Source organism: Vulpes vulpes, chromosome 2 (assembly GCF_048418805.1).
Source record: "Vulpes vulpes isolate BD-2025 chromosome 2, VulVul3, whole genome shotgun sequence".
NCBI classification, from domain to species: Eukaryota; Metazoa; Chordata; class Mammalia; order Carnivora; family Canidae; genus Vulpes; species Vulpes vulpes.
In genome coordinates this window covers 40,064,505-40,086,392 of record NC_132781.1, presented here as the reverse complement: position 1 = coordinate 40,086,392, position 21,888 = coordinate 40,064,505, and the positions used below count along the sequence as shown (strand labels likewise).

The 21,888-nt window shown below is 38.4% G+C and overlaps 1 protein-coding gene across 1 annotated transcript in view; it reads right to left on the bottom strand.

The window, feature by feature from the left end:
- Window positions 1-21,888, bottom strand: part of MYO1D (myosin ID) — a 326,946-nt gene that overhangs the window by 229,031 nt on the left and 76,027 nt on the right. The window contains exons 2-6 of the mRNA XM_025996152.2: window positions 7,854-8,062; window positions 5,616-5,709; window positions 3,335-3,500; window positions 2,015-2,068; window positions 491-586 (exon numbers count right to left, since the gene is read on the bottom strand). Coding sequence (XP_025851937.1) covers window positions 491-586; window positions 2,015-2,068; window positions 3,335-3,500; window positions 5,616-5,709; window positions 7,854-8,062 — 619 coding nt within the window. The remainder of the gene's footprint in view (window positions 1-490; window positions 587-2,014; window positions 2,069-3,334; window positions 3,501-5,615; window positions 5,710-7,853; window positions 8,063-21,888) is intronic.

Below are 21,888 nucleotides of genomic sequence, written 5' to 3'. Positions count from 1 at the left end.
AAATTGAATAGAAATGCTCCAGGGGTCACAAAACTATTTCTAGGATATGTCAAAATCAATACTTGAAAAAACAGTGAATGGAGATCTTTGTCCAATCAGGGTGCTTTTAAAGATCCTTCTGTTTTCCCAACTCGCCTATGGCCAAATCATATGGTATCTTCTTTTGAGGTGGATTTCCTAGTCACATCAATATTTTTATAGTGTTAAAAGGAACAGAATTAAAAATTCGAAGAAAACACAAGGTCACAAGGGAGAAACTTCTTTCCCGTCAGATTGTGATGAATACAGAAATGGTTATTAAATAAAGTTGTTGACCAATAATGTAGTGGAGTCTCTATAGTGGAGAATTTAGAATTTAGAATTCTAAATTGAGAATTTAAAAGCTGGAATAAAGAAAAAGTCACTCATTTGCTTAAAGGCAGCAGGCTGGACCTTAATGTCCCCTCTGATTTTTCTGTCTGATTCTATATCTTGGAGAGGAAGCCCTTACCTTTAACTGAGCGCCTACATGGATATAGTTGTAGGATGACAAGGATTTCTGGAGATGTAGAGAGCGTAGCATCTGCTCTGAACCTCCTTGAAGTAGCTGAAAAAATATTTAATTAGAAATAAATTGGCAAAATACACACTTAGCCAAATACATCAAATATTCTTACAATGGTAATCTTGCTTTTACTATAGTCATTTGTTAAACAGAAGCCTCTGCATTGTGGTGGTCACCTGCTTAGTGACCTCATTATCCAGACAAGATAGAGTTTTGTTTCAGAGTTCAGAAAAAGGCAGTATTGCCAAGGAAGTAAGAGGTAATAGCAGATGGTCATATGCTGAATCACACTGGAAACAAATTGCCTTTCCCTGTCAATCTCTGTATCTCAGGAAAGGAGCACCACTGGATAACCATGACTGCAGGGCTGAACAAAGACAAATTTTAACACTTTCATCCAAGTGGGAAAAGCACTGGGGAGAACTTATGGGTTCTGGAAATGAAAAGAACTCTTCTATATTTGGTAGAAAAATAGCTTAATGAAAACATGGTGAATTGTCAACAAATACAATGTGAGTAGCCCTTGTATACAGAACATACCTTTGGAAGGTACTACATTTAAATTCTCTACATTAAACCGTATGCTTTGTTTTACTTAAAAGATGTAATTATCAGATTTTCAAAAGTTATCTTTTAAACTAAATATACCAGAATGTGTATATTTACAAATGAGCACTGTTTATTAAAGCCACTACCCAGGAAAAAAAATGAATTCAGTTGAACTGTGTTCAGCTTATGCTATCACTGCTCTATCACCTGCAGAGATGGTTTCCACATGGAAATCAATCTTATTGATTTACAGTTATACTTTTTAAAAATTCCAAACAGACTGTTTGATTTAATCACCCACTTTATTTCTTAGCACTAGTTTATGCTACTTTGGGCTTTAAAAATTATAATTATGTATCATACTTGTTCTCTGATCATAAAGACTTGTTAACAGAAGGGCTACTTGAAGATTTTGCCTTCACCCTAAAAGCATTTTCAAAATAGGCATCAAGTTTCTTTCTCAGCAATCATAGCTTTGATGGGATAAAGAAGACAATTCTCCCTTGAATTCATAATTGCTTTAAGCCTCCACATGCAAAAAAAACTGAAGCTGTATTCCTATTTCCAGTCTCTCAAATTGAACAGCTTCAATTCAAAATAAAACACAATTAATTTAACATATTCAGATTTACCATTTCAAAAGTTTCATAGATATTAAACTGTTCTCTACATTGCAAAGAAATGTAGGTAATGCTCAACTAAGGTAGTCAGTCATCTGGTGGATTAACCACCTGCTAGCTCTTTATAATAATCATGCTTATCAAGTCTCTGAAGTAGCACATGGGCTACTTTTTTACCCATGTGTAAAGTGTCCTGGGCCAATGGAGGTAAGGGAGGCACAGGACAGGGGAGAGTCCCAACATAAAATATTAATTCCCGCTGGGCAAATGACTGATTACCTGCACAGCAACAGATACTAACCTGATAAAAAGAATGAAAGCTTCTTTCTCCTGGTTGTTGCACAATTACTCGAGACTAAAAAAAAACAAAAAACAAAAAACACAAAACACATTAAATCGTTAATCTGAGAATGCAGTCTGAAAACAAAGTGGAAGCCAAGTTATCAGGAAATTGTGTATCAACAGTGCATTTAAATGTCCTAAAGATTCCATGGATTATCCACCTAAAACTAGGACTTTTCTGTGGGGTTTCTGCACAATTTTAAATTTCTTTTTACTGCTTAAAACGGAATTCCCTAAACTTTCCGAAATGAAGCTATTTTTTTTTTTTAAACCTGGAGACTAAAGATGGAATTTTTAGGGGGAAGAGGATTGGAAGTGGGAGAACAGGAAGGAATGTTTAGGGAGGAATATTCTCAACATTCCCTTCCCCAGGGCCTGCTGGCATTTCAAAGAGCCATGCCTTATATCCTGTACTAAAATCAGTTAAGCAAGATCAGTCTATGGAGGTCCCTGCCTTAGATGGCTCCCAAAAGCCTGCTGTGAGAGGTTTCACAATGTATGTTCATTCAAAGGGATCCTTTTGACTGACTCTGCACATAAAGTGAAGCCATAAAACATTTTGGAAAAAGACTGATAATACCTGGCATTTCCAGTCCTTTTGTAACTGACACTGGTAAAAATACTTATTTCCTTAACAGACTGACTTCAATTTAACAAACAAAAATACATTATGCTATGTTTCACTGCCATAAAGGATGGCATGAACAGAAACTAGAAGAAAATGAGATTCAAGTTAGTTAAATATACATGGAAATATTAAATCAGTATGTTGTATGCCTTAAATGTACACAATGCTAAATGTCCATTATATCTCAATTAAAAGGAGCTGTACAGGCAAGATTCTGTGAAAAGAGTGTCATTTCAGGGAATGAATGGATGTGCTAGCTTTACTGTGAAGCATTAAGGACAACAACAGCAAAACATGGGAAATGGTAGTGTGTCAAAAGAGGAGAACGGATTAGTCCTAGATTGATTTTTGGTTAAATCTTACTCAGAGGTTGGCACATGTTCACATACCATTCCCACCCCTGCCACGTACGTACACACCTAAATCCTTATCTACAAAGCCCAAACTTTTTCCAACCTGATACTGTAAGAGCTAATAAGAACACAAAAGTAGAATATCTTGTCATAGAAAGCTAATTGAGGAGCAGGAAGGGAGGGAAAACAAAAATAAAAACTACTTTGAAGTAATTTAAAAAATTCTATAAAAATGACTAGGGTTAAAAAAAAATTCAGCACTTGAAAACACTACCCTCAGAAATTAAGCACGTTTTACCTTCTCCAATAAGTAGTTATTGATATGTCCACCAATAGGATCCCCCTTGAAATCAAAGTTGATATCCATGTATTTTCCAAATCTGCTCGAGTTGTCATTACGGTTAGTTTTGGCATTTCCAAAAGCTTCCAAGACACAGTTGGACTTGAGCAACATATTCTTCACTCTTTAACACAGAGAAGTGAAAGTCACTATAAAAAGCTCTAGAGACTGGGACTTTTAGGAAAACTGGATTTTGTTAAAGCACATCCAAATATTTACACAAAGATGCTGACTGCAGCATTGTTTGCAATATTAAAACAAACAAAAAAACCCTAAACGTCCATTAATAAGGTTGGATAAAAAACTTTTCCTGGTATAGGATGTATTGACAGAGAAAGAGGTCCAGAATATATTAGTGAATAAGAAATTAAGCTGCAAAATAATATGTGTTGCATGATCTTTGTATGTCTGTGCATGTGTACATGTGAGTGTATGTGTGCAGGCACATATGTTAGTAAATGCTTAAAAATGTGGAAGAGCTAGTACATTTCACTATAGGGATTTAGGTTGACAGGATAGAAGTCTGTAGAATGGGATGCTGGGTAACCTGACCTTGGACAAAATGCTATAATTTTTAGTTTTTAAGTGAACATGTTTTATTTACATAAAGAAAAATCTTAAAAAGATATGTTCTGAAGAGAAAGAAAAGCTGACACAGAGAATAATACAATTTTTAAAAGTACTTGTTTACAAAGCCTAAAATACTGAAATTTATTGAATTCAGTTATACATCACAAAGACATCTTTATTGGTTTAGAAATTGCTCATTTTGTTTGAAGCTGTAGGAAGTCTCCTCTCTACCAGTTATTTAATTCATGCCTTATCTAATGAATGCTACTAACTTTCTATAGAGCAGTCTCTCCCAATGGATACTTTTTAACTTCATGCTGTCTTTAAGTCTTTGTTTTTATTTCCCTGACAAAACTTATCTTGTATGGGCATATCTGCAGAAGTAACTTTGGCCACTGAAATAAGCTAGTGTAGCAGATCCACTACTACTATAAGTGACCCCACGACCTTATCTCCTCCCACATGAAAGTATACTTTTAAAATGTGGGGAGGGGGATTACATGATTATGGTAAACAAAGGCAACTATCTTTAAGACTACATATAGTAAGATATGCTTGTGAAACACTAGTCAATGTACAAAGCACTTACTCTACTATACCCAACTGGGTTTAGAAATAAAATGTAGTTAGTTCTCAGCTGGTTATTCTCCTGCGCTTCTATGGAAACTAATATAACTTACTCATATTCTTTTCCTTGTCATGTGAGATTGCAAAGTCAGAATCAGAAGTGGGGATGTGTCACAGTCAAGAAAATGTCTCTTTGACCACCAGCCCAATTATGCAGAAATAAGGAAAGCTGAGTTAGGGTAAGCCTAGCCTACACAGTCTTCTTTCATACAAATCCAGCATACTTTTTCTATTCATAAACTGAAGGCTGTGTGTGTGGAGGGTGACTCTTCAGGAAACAAATATTGAGCTTTACACTAGCAACTCTGGAAACCTTCTTTCTCTCAAAAAGTACACACCATGTAAGAACGTTAAGTTATGTTACTTTATCACTATCTTTCTTTAAAAAACAAACAAAATAAAAACAGAACAATTCATCCATTCATTCCTTACAAATTAAGAAAATACTATGTGCCACTCTGTGCTAAAAGCTGGATCCTGCAGACAGTGCCCAGTAGCCCTCTTCCTTATCTTACACTGAGCAGCAACATGGCATGGTATGAAACTTAAAAAGGAAAATGAATCATTCTTAGAGCTTTTAATATCCGGGGTTCTGGTTATAACAGTGCAATGCAGGTAAGGCATGGGGGCTCTGCCCAGAGCCCCCTTTCCCTCCAGGACTCCTCAGAAGACAGCGCAAAAAAGACAAAGGTGTGACAGACAAAGAGCAAGGATGCTGTGAGAACTTGAACAATGACATCTACTCGAGTCAACTGTAATATCTTAGCTAAGCATGTGCAACACTGAAAGCAGCAGTTACAAGGTGGAACAGGAAAACTTTCATGTTTCAGCATGACTTTGTTTCCTACTTAGGTAAAGCTTACCATAGTATAACTTACCTACAAAAAACAAACACAGAAATAGATGTGGTGATACAGATAAAAGTACACAGGCAATATTCAAACATCAACAAATGCTTGATACATATCCGAGTTAAGGCCCAGTCAAGTATAGAAAACAAAGCTCTGATCAGAAAGTCTCCCCATGGTTATACTGCCCTTACCTTTCCACCTCTGCTCTCTGACTGGGGTTGGTGATGGCTGCAATGTACTGCATGATGTACTTACTGGCTTCAGTTTTACCAGCTCCACTCTCCCCTATGGGAAAAATTGTGCAAGGCTTAACACTGTAACTTAAACTAATAGTAAGCTAATTTTTAATAGAATAATTGCAAATTCTGATGTTATTTACTTAAAATTCTTTATATTTCATTGCTTTTTTGAGTTATTTCCTCCTGTTTTGGTACAGTATAGATTCTAACAGATCTGAAAATGTTGAGGAAAAAATAAAACTATTATAGAAGTAAAATAGATTATAAGTTAAGATTTAGTAAAAAAATATCAAGGGATAAAATGGGGTAAATGAATTCCTTAGACCAAAGTCTTTGTACTTGGCAGTGACTTTTAAGCATGGCAGAAAAGAAACCAGCTAGTGACTCAAACAGTGGCCACTGCTAAATTCATATAACTTTATGTTCTATAGCAGAATTTCTTTTAATGTTAAGGGGGATGAAATAATTCCTTCAGAAAATTAAAGTCAGAATAATTTTAGTGAAAACAAAACAAAACAGCAAGCTCCAGACATGCTGTCACAGAAAAAGCATGACAACTGGTATAAGATGGAGAGAAGAGGTCAGTTTAGAATGAGCTACTCAAATTTTTAAATCTGTATGCCTTCTGACCCCAAAACTCCACTTGTAGAAATTTATGCTATAGAAATACTAAAAATACTAATGTGATCAAATAATAATCATAATTTTCACAGAACTTAAGGAGTATTCCTACAAACTATACTGTGTGTCACAGCGGAACTCTGAAAATAATATGCCTGGCAGTAGAAGACCAAGCTGATAAATGATTCAAATATTTAATGGAATACCACACATTTGTCAGAGAATCCTCCATTTCTATAGGTATGCTAATGAAGAGATGTCCACTTGATATTGTTAAATGGGAAAACAAGTTACATAATAGCAGTTATAACATAATTCTGTAATATAGTTACATGTTTATAATATAATATGCATGTATATGTATTATACCCAGAAAAAATTTATAAAAAGGATAAACGCTAAATTCACAGCTGTTACTGCTGGAGTTTTGGGGGTAACAAGGTATTCAAAGGGAAGGGATTTTTTTGCTCTTACTTTATATCCTTAAAGGATTGTTTACCTCCTCCCTTTTATAATTAGGTAATATCGCTTTCATAATTTAATATAATGTAGTCCTAGGATATAATTCTCCAATACTAAGTTATTTAACTCCTCTGATTGTTAATATTATCATCTATAAAGGAGAAATACAACTGTCTTACCATTCAGAATTGTTTTGATAATCAAAGTGGAATAGAGATCATAAAAGCAGTTTTACAAATATAAAGCCCCTAATGTAGATGGTGAGATATTATTAGCACCACATAAACTCCCACAGTTTGGGAGATGCCATCCTGGGTCAGCAGGCAGATATTTTCCCCAACCTCAATTCACTACATGAGATTCCTGGAAGAGCACCGCTTTCCTTAGAGAGGTCAATTCCAGCTCTTGGGCACAGAGGGTCTATATCACCTGTCTCCCCCTGCTCTTTAGGCTTTGAAGCTCGAGCCTCCAGCTCTGACAACCCATTTCGTCCCTGTGCCTATATGTCCCATGACACTAACTCCCATTCACCTATCTGAGTTTGAGTTCATTTTTCATTCTTCATATCTCAGGATTTCATTTTCTTGGTTTCATTCTGCAATTATTTAAAATAATCTGTTACATTTTATCCAGTACTTTTATGTCATTGAGATGGGAAGAATCTTTCATGACCAGAAGTCTATGCACAAGTAACATGGATTTGTCAATGAACTGAGATGAGACATTGATCAGAAATGATTTGGTTGGGGGCAGCCCCAGGTGGCTCAGCGGTTTAGCGCCACCTTCAGCCCAGGGCCTGACCCCGGACCCAGGATCGAGTCCTGCGTCGGGCTCCCTGCGTGGAGCTGGCTTCTCCCTCTGCCTGTGTTTCTGCTTCTCTCTCTCTCTCTCTGTTTCTCATGAATAAATAAATAAATATATATATATATATATATATATATATATATATATATATATATGAAATGATTTGGTCTTTATTGCAGTTTTTTTCTTCTATGAAATTGCTTATGTTTCTCACTTCAAAAAATATATATTCAACAGTTTGGATCTTGAGTACCTAGTTAAATGCATTTGACCTTGAAAGTACAGGGGATCCCCTCTGAATACCTGATATGACAATACAAGTATCTTTTGAACGCCTCTTCATAGCTTTGTAAGCAGCATCAGCAATTGCAAAAAGGTGAGGAGGTCTCTCATACAGCTCGCGTCCTTTATATTGCTCAATTGTGTCTCTCCCATAGATGTTCAATGCCTTGTAAGGATTCACGGAAACAACGACTTCTCCAATGAATGTGTAGATGCGCCCTTTTTCAAATCTGTACAAAAGTGAAAGAAACAGAAGAGTAGCTGTGGTTATATAGAAATGCTGTCTTTCCAAAGAGTCTCATTTCCAAGAAGATCCAAGTGTCTCAGGAACAGTTTCTGAACTGACATTTCATTAATTCTGAATTTAATTATAGAGACAATGCTTAAGGCTGTACTTCTTCAGATGCTGCTGGTAGAAATGACCAGGGAGTTAAAAGCCAAGAAAGAAGAACTTATTTTGAGGGAGGCTGCATATTCCCTATCTCCAAATACAAAAGGATAAGAGGGGGTTCTACACTAAGAGCCCTGGTAAGGAAAGAAATCAAAGTTAAAGCAAAGTTAAAGATCTACTTAGCCAGATCTATAATTTTAAGGAAAACTGTCTAAATACATTTCTTTTTTTCTTCTTCTTGAAACCACACTAAAATGTCAGTAAAGGAGTAACAACACTAAAATTTGTTATAGAGAGAATGGTAGAGGAGATATTTCTGTTACACATCAAATTAATTATTCTAAAATTTCATGGTGTAGATGATCATTCTTTATTCAATCATCCCCCTTTCCTTCCTGCTATTATGAATAATACTGTAGAAAATACTGCTGGCACACAGTCTTACAGATCAGTGCTCTTATTTCTGTGTGATAGCTGGTTTAGAGGTATGTGTATTTTTAAAAGTACTTAAAATATGATTGTACCTTTTTACTATAAAACACTAGAATGCTGCCCCATACATGATCTGTATGTATAACTGTGCATAGATATATCTGATAAATGATTAGACAAGCACGGAAAAATATGGAAGGCTTCTTGTTATGTTTTATGTACCCTTTTATGCATGCAACAGGGTGATGAGGAGGAAGACCATGTGGGTGGATGGAAGGAAGCCACAGGAACAAAGAAAAAAAGAATAAAAAAAAAACCCCAGCATATATAACTGCAACTGCACAAAATTATGTGTCTGTATTTACAAAGAAAAAATTTAAATGTAAAACTTAGAAAACCCATATAGACTATTTATACATTAAGTCACACATATAAGCATCCCTGAATCAGGCTAACACCCAAATGGATGTTTCTACATGAATGTTGCCAACACATTCCACCTGCCTAGAGGCTCAAGTAGACAGAGAGTTCACATCCAAGAATGAAGGGAATGCTGAGACGAGCAAAATGCTCATCCACAGACAGGGACCGTGCCTCTAAGCACCCTTACATAAAACCAGTGCAGCAGCGAAAGAACTCATTCTTTGGGAGTACAAGGCAAGAATGTAAAACCTCCTTCACAACAGAATGAAGGCTGTTGGCTGTAATAGGGCTGGAAATAAACGGATGCCCATAATGTCAACAATAAATTAAAGCCAAAATTTTTATTAAGTAGTGTACATTTAAATAAAAACTATTAACAATCACTTTAAGGTTTTCTGTGCATTTTCTACGGTGGTTTTCTAATGAATCATCCCTAATTGTTGGACACAAAGTTAATATGGTGGTTAAAAGCATGGACTCTAGAGACCTCCACATCTGGGTCAAAATGCTCATATTGCAAATATGAAGCTGTGAGACCTTGTGAAAGCTACTTCACCTCCATGTGTTTCAGATTCTTCATCTGTAAAATGGAGATAATTATACCTCCTCTCTCCCTTTGGCATTAAGTACTTAAAAAGGGGTGGATTAATTTTATGCTCTGTGTAAAAAATATTTTTAATGAATGCTTTTATTTTATAACAACATTGCTACTTAAATCACAGCAATCCCTACACAAGAGGAATAAATCCAATGATCATAATCTGATTCCCTGCCTCAGCCGTTAATCAATGAACGACAAATCACAAAATGTCCACATAACTCATGTCCAGACACCCACAAAAATAATAAAAAGCGAAGGTTCACTACCCAAGCCTTTCTGGCATAAACTGCGTATTTGCAGAACATGCTCAATAGCTGTCTTCAAGGATAAGAACTAAAGGGACGTGATTCTTTAGTTTTAGAAACACAGTCCAAACAGGAAAAACAAAGAAAGAAAGAAAAGAAAGAAAAGAAAGAAAGAAAGAAAGAAAGAAAGAAAGAAAGAAAGAAAGAAAGACATTAGGAAAAAGAAATCACCTCAAGAGACAGGAACTCTATGAACTAAGACACAGCAAAATAGCCTCTGAGATTAGAATGCTGCTCTAAGACTCCAGGTTTGCCTACTTATGAAATCCCATTTTATTTTGTATAGAATATTTTGCTTATCAAAACTTCTAGGCATCATGTTTATAAAACACAATTAAAATATGTGATAAAACCAACAAATGCATAACTATTAATGTGAAGATAATGGTATAGGGTCAAAAAATATAGTATTAGATACAATGCTTCAGTAATTTATAAAATGTTAGAAACTTATTTGAAACTAAGTTTGGTGATCACTGACCAAACTTTCAATTTGGTTAAGGCTTAAAATCACCGCTAGATGGTGCTAGTATACACTTTAACAACAACCCAAGATTCCAGTTTGCTTTGGACAGGCTCAGGGTAAGTTAACACTAAGGTAATATAGTCACCTGCTTGGTGTGCCTCCATAGGGAACTACTGTAATCATCAACGACAAATAGGGTGATGCCACCTCTTACAAGAGGTCTTACAAGAGACCAAGGAAGGCATTTCTGTGCCTTCTGTATGCAAAGCTTTTACGACAAACTTGTATAATGCATTCTTCAAATATGTATTCAATATCTACTATGTGCCAGACACTGGGCCTGACTCTGGGAATTAAAAACTAAATAAAGAGCAGGGAAACAGTGCAAATAAATAGTAACCATATGATAGGTAAGATTAATAGAGGCATGTACTGTACTGACAAAGATGAACACAACACAACTCTTTCAATGAGGAATCTAAACAGTAATATATGCAAAGTCTAGAGCAAAGCACATGAGGCCTTTTGTGCTCTGGCCTCCACATCTCCCTTCACTTGACTCTCCTAACTACACATGGACCCATCAACCCCTCCCTATCCTCTCTCTCAGTCACTCCTGCTGTTACATTAACAAGCTGCTGTTACATTAACGAGCTACTTAGAATACCCAAGGTTTGGTACAGTTCATGGTTTGCCCACAGAGTTTGTTCTCCCTAGAATACTCTCTCCCCACCCAGTCTCTCCTTCCCCATCTGCTCAGAAGATTCTCATGCTTTGCAAAAGCCTAATAATAAGCATCAGCTCTTCCAGGAAGCCATTCTCGATATGCCATCGCCAACACTGATATTTTGTCTCTGTTCGGATTTTTTTTCTTTAGAACTTCCAAAATACTTAAAGTAGCTTAAAAGGGATTGATTTTTAAAAGTCAATTTCTTGGGGTGCCTGGGTGGCTCAGTCAGTTGAGCATCCAACTCTTGGTTTCAGCTCAGGTCATGACCTCAGGGTTGTGAGATCAAGTCCTGAGGTCAAGGCTCATGCTGGGTGTGGAGCCCACTTATGATTCTCTCTCTTCCTCTGCTTTTTCCCTTGCCCATTGCTCACATTCTCTCTTAAAAAAAAAAAAAAAAAAAAGGAAACAAAAACAAAACCTTAATTTCTTTAAGAAGTTTAAAGATATTTATTGAATGGGTCAGGTATTTTCACTGGCTTCTGAATGAAACAAAAAGGTTTTAAAGGGTTTTTTTTTTTTTTAGTTTATTAATTTTTAGTAATCTCTACACACCCAGTATGGGGCTTGAACTCACAATCCCAAGATCAAGTGTTGTATGCTCTTTCGACTGAGCCAGCCAGGCACCCCCTAAACAGTTTTTAAATTAATGGAGAAGATGTGAAGGTAATGTCTTTGGAGGACAACAGTGTTTTGGATAGGAATCCTGAAACATTTTTTAAAAAAACACAGTTCCATCAATTTGCCCATGCCTTATATAAAAGATAATATATAAATTTATATATTAAATAAATAGATTTATTAAATAAATTTATATAAAACTACAACAGAAAGTCAAGATGGATGCGGCTCCTTTGCATCCATCAAGGGCACAACCCTACAGAGAAGTATGACCCTGGAGTGGGGGTGCGGAGGGGTGCTCACATAAAGTGATACTAGAGATAATAAAGTGCTAATTGCAGAGTAACACAAACTTGACAAGAACTTAGACGTGAAGGCAGAAACATGTGGTGAGACTAGAAGAACAGGAGGAAGGCTGGCCTTCCTAGAGCAAAAAGTGTGTGTTAGGGAAGGTCAAGTAACAGCTGGAAAGTAGGAAGAAGTCAGATTCGATTGCTGTGAAAGGCTTTGAAAGGCAGGCTTGGAAGGTTTACATTTGATGTGACTTGGACACAAGGAGCCAGGGAAGACTTTTCTAGTTAAAGAGGTCAATGAGATCGGCTGGCCCTCAATGAGGATGGCAGCAGGAATGAGAAGAAGAGAAATTAGAGTTGCTTCAAAAGGAAACTGGACAGAATCTGAACACTTACTGAATATGAAGGGCAAAAATATATTTAACTTTGAGCTGGGCAGAGGAGAAAAGGGAATCTACTTCAGATGATGAGATTTCAGATGTACTCTCAAGGCTTCTAAGGTCGTTCACCCACTAAGAGAATCAGTGTCGTCCTTGATTGACTTCTTAACATGAAATCAATTATAACCAGGCGGGAAATTCTCTGTGAACAATCTGCTAAGTATTCTATAGATCTTCATTTATGAGTAAATATTTATTTTATGAGGATGCATGCTTTCAGACAGAGCTGCTTAATCACATTGATTTGGCCTGTCTTCCTTCCCTCTTTAATGTACATGAAATTGCAGGTTGCTGCAATATTTGTATTGCCCAGGAGACATGTTCACCAGCACATGGCATCTCTCTAATCTTCCATTATCTCTTCAAGCAACTCCAGCCTACTGCCCAAAGCTAGTTCCTGATGAGACTGCTAACTCCCTTGTCTGACTTTCCATCTTCACCTTCCTGGTATCCCAGCAGCCTCTGACATTGACTCCAACTTCCCCAACAAACTCTTCTCGTGGCTTCTGTGGGGCCACCTTCTTTGTTTTCCTCCCGTCTCCTTTGCTGGCCCCTCCTTTTCTCATGATCTCTAAATACTCAGGTTCTCTAGGGTTGGGTTCAGGATCAACTTCAAATACCATGTAAGGGACTCCCATTTAAGGAGGACAGAGTATGGTTATCTTGGCCCTATTGCATCCTCTGAAAATCAACAAGAACAACAAAATGAAACAAAGCCAGAAAACTTTACCTACTAGGAAACAAAAACCCAGCCACAACCCTGAAACACTATCTATGAAGAACGGTTGTGACATGCCACGAGAAGTCAACATGGTTGAGGGAGGACACTAAGAGAGAAGAGTACTTCTGCAAATGCCAGGCACTGGAGCAGAATTTTCCAGGAGTAGGCTGCAGTTCACCAGTGGCCAAATCAACAATCTCTTGATAAAAATGTCAGGATCTTGGGGCACCTGGGTGGCTCAGTCAGTTTAAGTGTCTGTGTTCAGCTCAGGTCATGATCTCGAGGTCCTGGGATCAAGCCCCATATCAAGCTCCCTGCTCGAATGAGGAGGCTGCTTCTCCCTCTCCCTCTGCCTGCTGCTCCCCGCTTGTTCTCTTTCTCTCTCTCAAATAAATTTTTTAACATCTTAAAAAAAAAAAGAATGGCAGAATTTGAGGGTGTCAGTGGCTGTGGAACAAAACGAGTCCCATTTGGTACTAATAAATAGTGGCAAGATGGGACTGAATAACGAAATGAGTAGAAATTACATTTTTGCAGAAAGCAGACTCAATGTGGTGAGGCAAAAGAGAAAAAGCAGGTCCAATTGCTCTGCAGCAGCTGATCTTGATAGATGAAAAGAAGTGGTGCTAACTTACCTCCTAGAAGTCTCACAGCATACTTATGGGATTTGCTTGCTACTCAGGCAAACTTCTTGCCATTTCAGACACAGTGTTGGTAAGAAAGGTTTTGGAAATAACAGATCCCAAACTTGGTTATCTACTGGTCATTCTGCACACTCACTTTTAACAACTAACCCAGAATGAACCATGTTAACTCAAAGATGGTAGTAATCAAAAGTGACCCAGAATGGGGCCCATGATAAGATGTTACAAGAAAAAAAGCAGGCAAAGAAATTGACAGACAAAGGCAGATCAAGAATACCCACCAAAAAATAAATATGTCATGAAGGAGAAAAATTATGGAAAAATATTTCTGCACAAAAGTTAAGAATGTAAAGAAAATATAGCCCTCTGAACCAAGAGGTCAAAGAAAACATAATTCAAAAATAGAGAAATTATTTTTTGGAAAAGGAGATGAGAAACCGGAAGAGCTCCAGGAAACAATGGCAGAGGAGAAAACCCCATTGAATGAAGGGTACACTAACAAACATCAGAATGAAAATGGATACTGCTCAACACAGGCACAAGAAGAAAAGCTAGAGAAAAGTGAGCAAAACGAAGGGGGAAAACCAAAGCTGAAGTAGAAAGAAGAAAAGTATAGAAGTGAGAGATAATGGAGATAGCACAACAGGTGCTCCTGAAGACTTTGGTATGATAATGGTGACAGTCCAAGACAGCAAACCAATACACCAATAACGTATGTCAATAGTGTAGAAAACACACCAGGCACTGGGAAAAACAAAACCCATGGATCATTAGTGTGATGGTTTGAACTGTGCCCCCCTCAAAAAAGATATGTTGAAGTCCTAATCCTTGGTACCCGTGAAAGTGACCTAATTTAGAAACAGGGCTTTTGCAGCTGTAATCAAGATGAGGCCATTAGAGTGGGCCCTAATCCAACATGACTGGATTAATGAGAAGAGGAAGATGTCATGTGAAGATAGCAACTAATAGGGAGGATACCATGTGGATGACACAGGCAGACAGATGCAACTGCTAGCCAAGATCACCTCCAGAAGCTGGGAAGAGGCAAGGAAGGATGTCTCCCCTCCTGGTTTCAAACAGAGCATGGCCCTGCTGACACCTTGATTTGGAACTTCTAGCCTTCAAAACTGTGAGATAAGAAGTGTCACTCGGTTTGTGGTATTTTGCTATAGCGACTCCAGGAAATGAATACAACTAGTTATGCCAAAATAAATTCTAAGAAAATGTCTCGATTTCATTTATGTTTAAAGAAATGCAAATCAAACCAACAGTATGGCACAATTCTCCACTTACAGAGCAAGAATTTTGATAGTGAACAGTGTTTAGCAAGAATATGAAGTCACAGGTATCATCTTCATTGGTGTCACTCCCTTTCCACCCATTCTCCATAAAATATAAATGCAATTGCTCATTCACATACTCAAAATCTTTTCAGTGGGAAGCCTCAATGTTAAGCCAATCTGACATCAAGATATTGGCTTAACTCACACCAACTACTCCTGATGACTGTGCTCTGGCCAAGAAGAAAACAAGATCTTTCCCCACCTAAACTGACCCTGTCCACCATCATCCCACGCTTGTTTCCTCTATGATAGTTACCACAAGTAGTTTCTTGTTTGTTTACTGTCTGTCTCCAGAGGAATACAGACCATATTTACCTTGTTCACTGCTTTATCTTCAGGATGCACTACAGTGTCTGGAATTTGTAGGGGATGGTTAAATATTTGATGAATCAAAAAATAAAAGAAATGAAGGAATGAGTCCCCTTAGCCTACCTTCATTCTCTCAGCAAAGGGTTTGCATCCTATTTATGGAGAAAATTCAGGCCATCAAGTGTGAATAAATCACCTACCATCGCTACCATTTATTTAAAATTTATGGGCAGCTTGGGTGGCTTAGCGGTTTAGCGCTGCCTTCAGCCCAGGGCCTGATCCTGGAGACCCGGGATCGCGTCCCACGTCGGGCTCCCTGCATGGAGCCTGCTTCTCCCTCTGTGTGTGTGTGTGTGTGTGTGCGCGCGCGTGTGTCTCATGAATAAATAAATAAAATCTTAAAAAAGATTTATGGACTTAGTTTCACTTTTTTTTTTCCTTATGAGTCAAAAATGGGAGGTGGGGAGATTACATATGGCAAGATATCACTTAGTTTTTAATGGGCCATATCCCTATGACCTAAGAAAAGAAACTTTCCTTTCACATGGGCAACTTCACATAATCTAGATACAAATAGTAACTTATATTCCAGGAAAATATAATTAAAATAGAATCTACTCTGACTCACCTTGTGAGACAGGTTTTTCACTGTTAGGGAAGGAAGTTACAAAGTATTAGGGGGTGGACTTGGAATGGTAGGTATCAGTTTGAACTCAGGATATGTGGTAGGGTGTGGAGGGTGGGGATGGGAGAGAGAGATGTATGTGCACACACATTTCCTAGCTCTGCCCTTTGAGGGAGCTTAGAAGCAATGACACCCAGATGTTGGCTGTATTCTTAACTAAAAGGATCCAAGGGCCCTTTGGAGAAAAGCTGATTTTGGAGCTGGGACAGAGGAAGTAGAAGATGAGTCTGGAAAATCTTGTTGAGCCAGAAAGTAGGGAAGTACTTGAAAGATGACAGGTTCGTGTCAAAAGAAATAGAAACCAAAGTGAATGGGCTCCCACTGACCAAATCTGAACTACATGAGCATTGAAGTAAGTAATGTCAGTGACATTATAATGCCCCAAACAAAATAAGAATCTATGAGCCCATACTGATATAAAACAGAAGTGAAGTGGAGAAGGAAAAGCTCTTCCTTAGAGTGACAATGAAGAAATACAGAAGGAATGATACAAGTCAGGAAATGATCAGTGCATGCTAAAACCAGTAGTTGAAAGTGTGATGAGGAACAGGATATTTACATAGTCACAAAGCATCTCCCCACAAATTACTTAATAATTACAAAGGGACAGACAACAATTTTTACAGGAAAAAAATGCTGTGACCACCTAAGCTAGGTGCTCTAAGTTACCACCACTATGGACACAAACTGACATGTGCGTATGATGGTTAATTTTATGTATCAACTTGACTGGGCAATGAGGTGCCCAGACATCTGGTCTAACATTATTGTGGATGTGTAGGTGTTTCTGGATGAGAGTAACATTAATCAGTAGACTGAGCAGAGCTCGGTGCCCTCCCCAATGTGGGTGGGCTTCATCCAATCCAGAAGGCCTGATTAGAATAAAAGGGTAAGTAAGAAACAAAGCTTTGTCTCTCAGCCTAACTGTCTCTGAGCTGGGACAGGGGTCTTCTCCTGCCCTCATATCCAGGCTCGGACTACAACTTACACCACTGGCTCTCCTGGGGCTCCAGCTTGCCAACTGCAGTTTGGACTTCTCAGCCTCCATAACTGTGTAGGCCAAAAATCTTTTTTTATGTGTGTGTTTATATAAACACACACACATATCCTATTGGTTCTTTATCTCTGGAGCAGCCAGACTAGTACTAATACAGATTTCGTACCAAGAGTGGTTGTAGAGGGACAGGATTTTAAGAATGAATTTTCTGAGTTAGTTCTGAAGTTTCTGGAAATGGCTCTCTGATTGGATTTTTTTAAATTAATTTATTTATTTTAGAGAGAGAGAGAGATAAAGAGTGAGCATGAGCAGGAAGGGCAGAGGGAGAGAAAGAATCTCAAAGAGACTCCAGGCTGAGCACAGAGCCTGATGCAGGGCTCAATCCCAGGACCTTGAGATCATGACCCAAGCTGAAACCAAGAGTTGGACAACACGTAACCAACTGCGCCACCCAGGTACCCCTGTTCTGATTAAAAGCCACTAATGACTCTATCTCCAGTAGCAAAGAGAGTACTGATTAGCCCATGGTATGATCTGGCAATAAAGATACACAAAATATCTCCATTGGATACTCTTAATCAACTTATAAGAAGTAAGGAGCTGGGTGATTTTACATATATTTGTGAAGATTTCTGGAAAACTAACAAATACATGAGGTTGGCTGGTAACTCCTAATGTCATTGGACAAAGTGATGAATTAAAAGAATGGCTCAGGGATTCAAATTCCTAGTTCAAGTGCTATAAAAGGACCTAAAAGCCTCTATGTATGCCTTATAGGACAGCCTTATTTCCTGTAACCACAAGGCTTAGAACACAGACAAATTCAGTGCCTCCTAATATGATACAGTGAGGACACCTCTATCACTTCTTGTAGTATCTGCCAAAAACATATAATCTGAATCTAATCAAGAGGAAACATAAGATATACCTAAATTGAAGGACATTCTCCAAAATAACTGGAAAATTTTATAGACAAAACAGAAAGGCTGAATATTATTCCATATTATAAGAAATTAAAGAGACATAACAATTAAATGTGAGGCCTGCTTCTAGGAAGGTTCTTGTAGTTCTTGCATTTTTCTATAAATGTGAAATTATATCAAAATGTAAAGTTGCTAATAAAAAATTCCAAGTCTCTAGTAGGTTTAGATTTTTTTTTAAGATTTATTTATTTATTTGAGGGGAGGAGGGAGTGTATGTGCAAGAGCATGTGAGTGTGGGGAGGGGCAGAGGGAAAGGGAAAGAGAATCTCCAGCAGACTCCCCACTGAATGGGGAGCCTGGGGCGGGAGCTTGACCCCAGAACCCAGTGATCATGACCTGAACCAAAATCAAGAGTTGGACATTTCACTGACTAAGCCACCCAGGCACTCCAGATTTTTATTTATTAATTTTGAATAGGCAATAGAGACTCTTAGTAAAAGATTCAAAAGATATAAATAATTGGATGGTGGAAAGTGCTTCTCATCTTTCCCACAGCCTCCCCTGCCAGAGGCAGCCCCTGCTACTGATTTTCTGTGAATTCTTCTAGAAATAGGTTATGGAGACACACACATATGCATATTTTTTTTACATAAATGACATTTTTTCCTCTAATTAAAATATGTATCTTGTCAATAGTTTCATGTAAGTAAATAGAAAAAAGCCTCATTTTTTTATGCCTGCATAGTATTTCATTTCATGGGTGTATGTATATACAATAACATATTCATTTAGTTCCTATTGGACTTTTAGGTTGTTACTAATCTTTTCTACTATGAACAATGCAACTGTAAATATAATGGCATTTATTTCTTTGTGCATATATGTACATATTTGTAATTAATTTCTTTGTAAACTTGTAATTAATTTTTGTAACATTTCTAGAACTGAACTTGCCAGGTCAAAGGATATATGCAATTTGAATTTGTGAATTTTTGCCAAATTATTTTCCAAAGAGGCTGCTGCAGCAATGTGTACCTCCACCTATAGCTTGCCTTCTGGGTGTGGGTTTTTAAGCCAACGATGCGGGCCCATTTCAAAAGGACAGCTTATAATGCAGTTTTATTTTCAAGGTACACAAAACTTTGACCTCTTTCTTTATTATGTACCAAACTTATGCAATGCTCATGAGCTTATTGCTGACTTTCAACAAATTCAGTTCACTTTCCCCAGTGCTTAGATGAGAATTTCTCCCAAGGATGAAGGCATCTTGTTGGTGCTTCCTCTGGCAAAATCATGGTCTCCATGTGATGGAATCAATTCATTTAATCCCGTTTGTAAGACTGCACATTCCTGAAATGGGCAGGAACTATTTGTTGGAAAGATTATGAGTGTCAGAGTCACACAGCCCTAGAGCTCCAGGTTTGAATCCTGGTTCTGCTAGTTACTGATTGTCTCCGTTCATAGACAGCTGAGCAACTAGTAAGTGCCATGTGCCAGGCACTGTGCCAAGAGCCTGAGTTACAAAGAAGAATAAGGCATGGTATTATTGTACCAAAGACAGAAACAGACAAGGCCATGTAGTAGTAAGCAATGACAGAGGATTTAAAAATGGCATGTAAAAAATAAATAAATAAATAAAAAATAAATTTTAAAAAATGGCATGCATATTTTTTAAAATTATCATTTCCCAGGGCAGCCCCGGTGGCTCAGCGGTTTAGCGCTGCCTTCGGCCCAGGGCGTGATCCTGGAGATCTGGGATCAAGTCCCGAGTCGGGCTCTCTGTATGGAGCCTGCTTCTCCCTCTGCCTGTCTCTCTCTCTCTTGCTCTCTCTCTGTGTCTCTAATAAATAAATAAGTAAATAAATCTTTTAAAAAAAATGATCACTTCCCTCTTGCTCCCATTCTCTCTTGCTCACATATGTGTGTACATGCATGTACATGGGCACGCACCCCCCCCCCACACACACACACTCTATCACATTGTTTCAGAAAAGATTTAAGGCACTACAAAGGAAGGATGCTATGGAAGCTCAGGAAAAGGATACCTAACTGAGTTTTAGAAGCAGGAGGGTTCAAAGAAGACATCTAAAAATTAAATTTCCTGACATCTGAATTATTTATGTGATTATACAATCTCCATACAAGTACTTGTAGGCACTTCTTGACTTATACTGCCTTCAGAGCACCTGGTATTTTGTCTTTTTATTAACATACTGAAGCCTTGAAAGAGAACATCTGAGGAGACCACCACAGCCCATCAGCATAACCACAGGCTGATACGACACCCCCCATCCCCAGGACTGTTGCAAGAAATGAGACCCTCTGCTTGCTGGAACACTCGGCACACTATACGCACGTACACTCTGCACACTCCTCATATGTGGTGAGATTACAAGGATGTGAAGTCCTATTTTCTTATGAGCAACACTGGAAGCCATCCGAATGGCAGGAAACATCTTTCCTCTACCCGGGTCCTCTTGTCCGGTGCACTGCATCGGTGCTGTGTTATGTTTACCCTTTTGTTAGCGTAATGAATCATGATCCAGCTTGGTATCATGTCCAGAAAGGGTTCTCCTAGTAGTTCACAGGGACCCTCTGAAGTCAGAAAACCTTCCATAAAAATGTTTAGTCTTACAACAGGACACAGGAAACTAGTGAGGGCCACTGGCATTGGTTTAATGACTGACGCCCTGAGTTCCTTTCTCGGTTTGCTTTTCCAGAACCACCTCTTCACTTGAGCAGCACAAAAGGTAGTTAACCAGAAAGTTTGGTCAGGAGATGCTTGGCTGAATTATTTTACATTATTTTACCTTTTTCTTTCTTTCTTTCTTTTTTCTTTTCTTGCAATGAAAAAAAAAAAAACAGTCCTGTTTTTTATACATGCATTTTTAGAGAATGCTTGCTTTTTTCAAAACACATTTCTATTCTATAATAAGACATGCCTTGCAGAGAAATGTTAACTTTAAAAGTTCATATTAAGCCGGGAGCGGCGGGGGGGAATAATAAAATTTCTTATTGCTGTCTTTAATTTTCTGTGTGTTCACTTGCTCATTCATGTAGTCGTTATTACTGCCCATGTTGCAAGCACTGCTCTAGGAGTCGCAGTGGAGGAATGAACAGGCAGGCCCGTCTCTCCCTAATTCAGGGTAATGAGAAGGACAGACACTACACTGGCTCCAGGAAGGGGCAGCAGAACATGCACTGCACGGGTAGAGGAACAGGGCTGGAGGGATCCAGAGCAGGACACGGGTCGGTACCACACCAAGGACAGCAAGAGGAGTACTGAGGGCTGTGAGAGGAGAGGTGGCATGCCTGACCTTGCAGTGTCATGGGGGTCTGCACATTATCTGAAGGGCAGATTTTTAAGCACTGATCACATTTTTTTTCCAACCCCCTGTGACTGCAGGCTGGAGAGGACTGAGTGCCTGGCAGTAGAGAAGGAATAGTGAGGAGGCTACTGCCTGTGTCCTGGGAAGGGACAACTAGGGCTCTGGTTGGGGTGGGCAGTAGGGAGATAGAGCAGTGGATAGGCTTTCAGAGCAGAAGCAGGACTGATTAGATATGGTGACTTATTGGAAGTGACAAGGGGTAAGGAGGGAGGGGTCAAGGCTGTTCATGTGAACAGTCTAGCTGACCACCATGCTGCTTATTATACAGAGCCGAACAGAAGAAGAACACAATTTCAGGAGGCAATTGTGAGCCACACAGGCTGTACTAGGTCTGAGATTCCTGAGG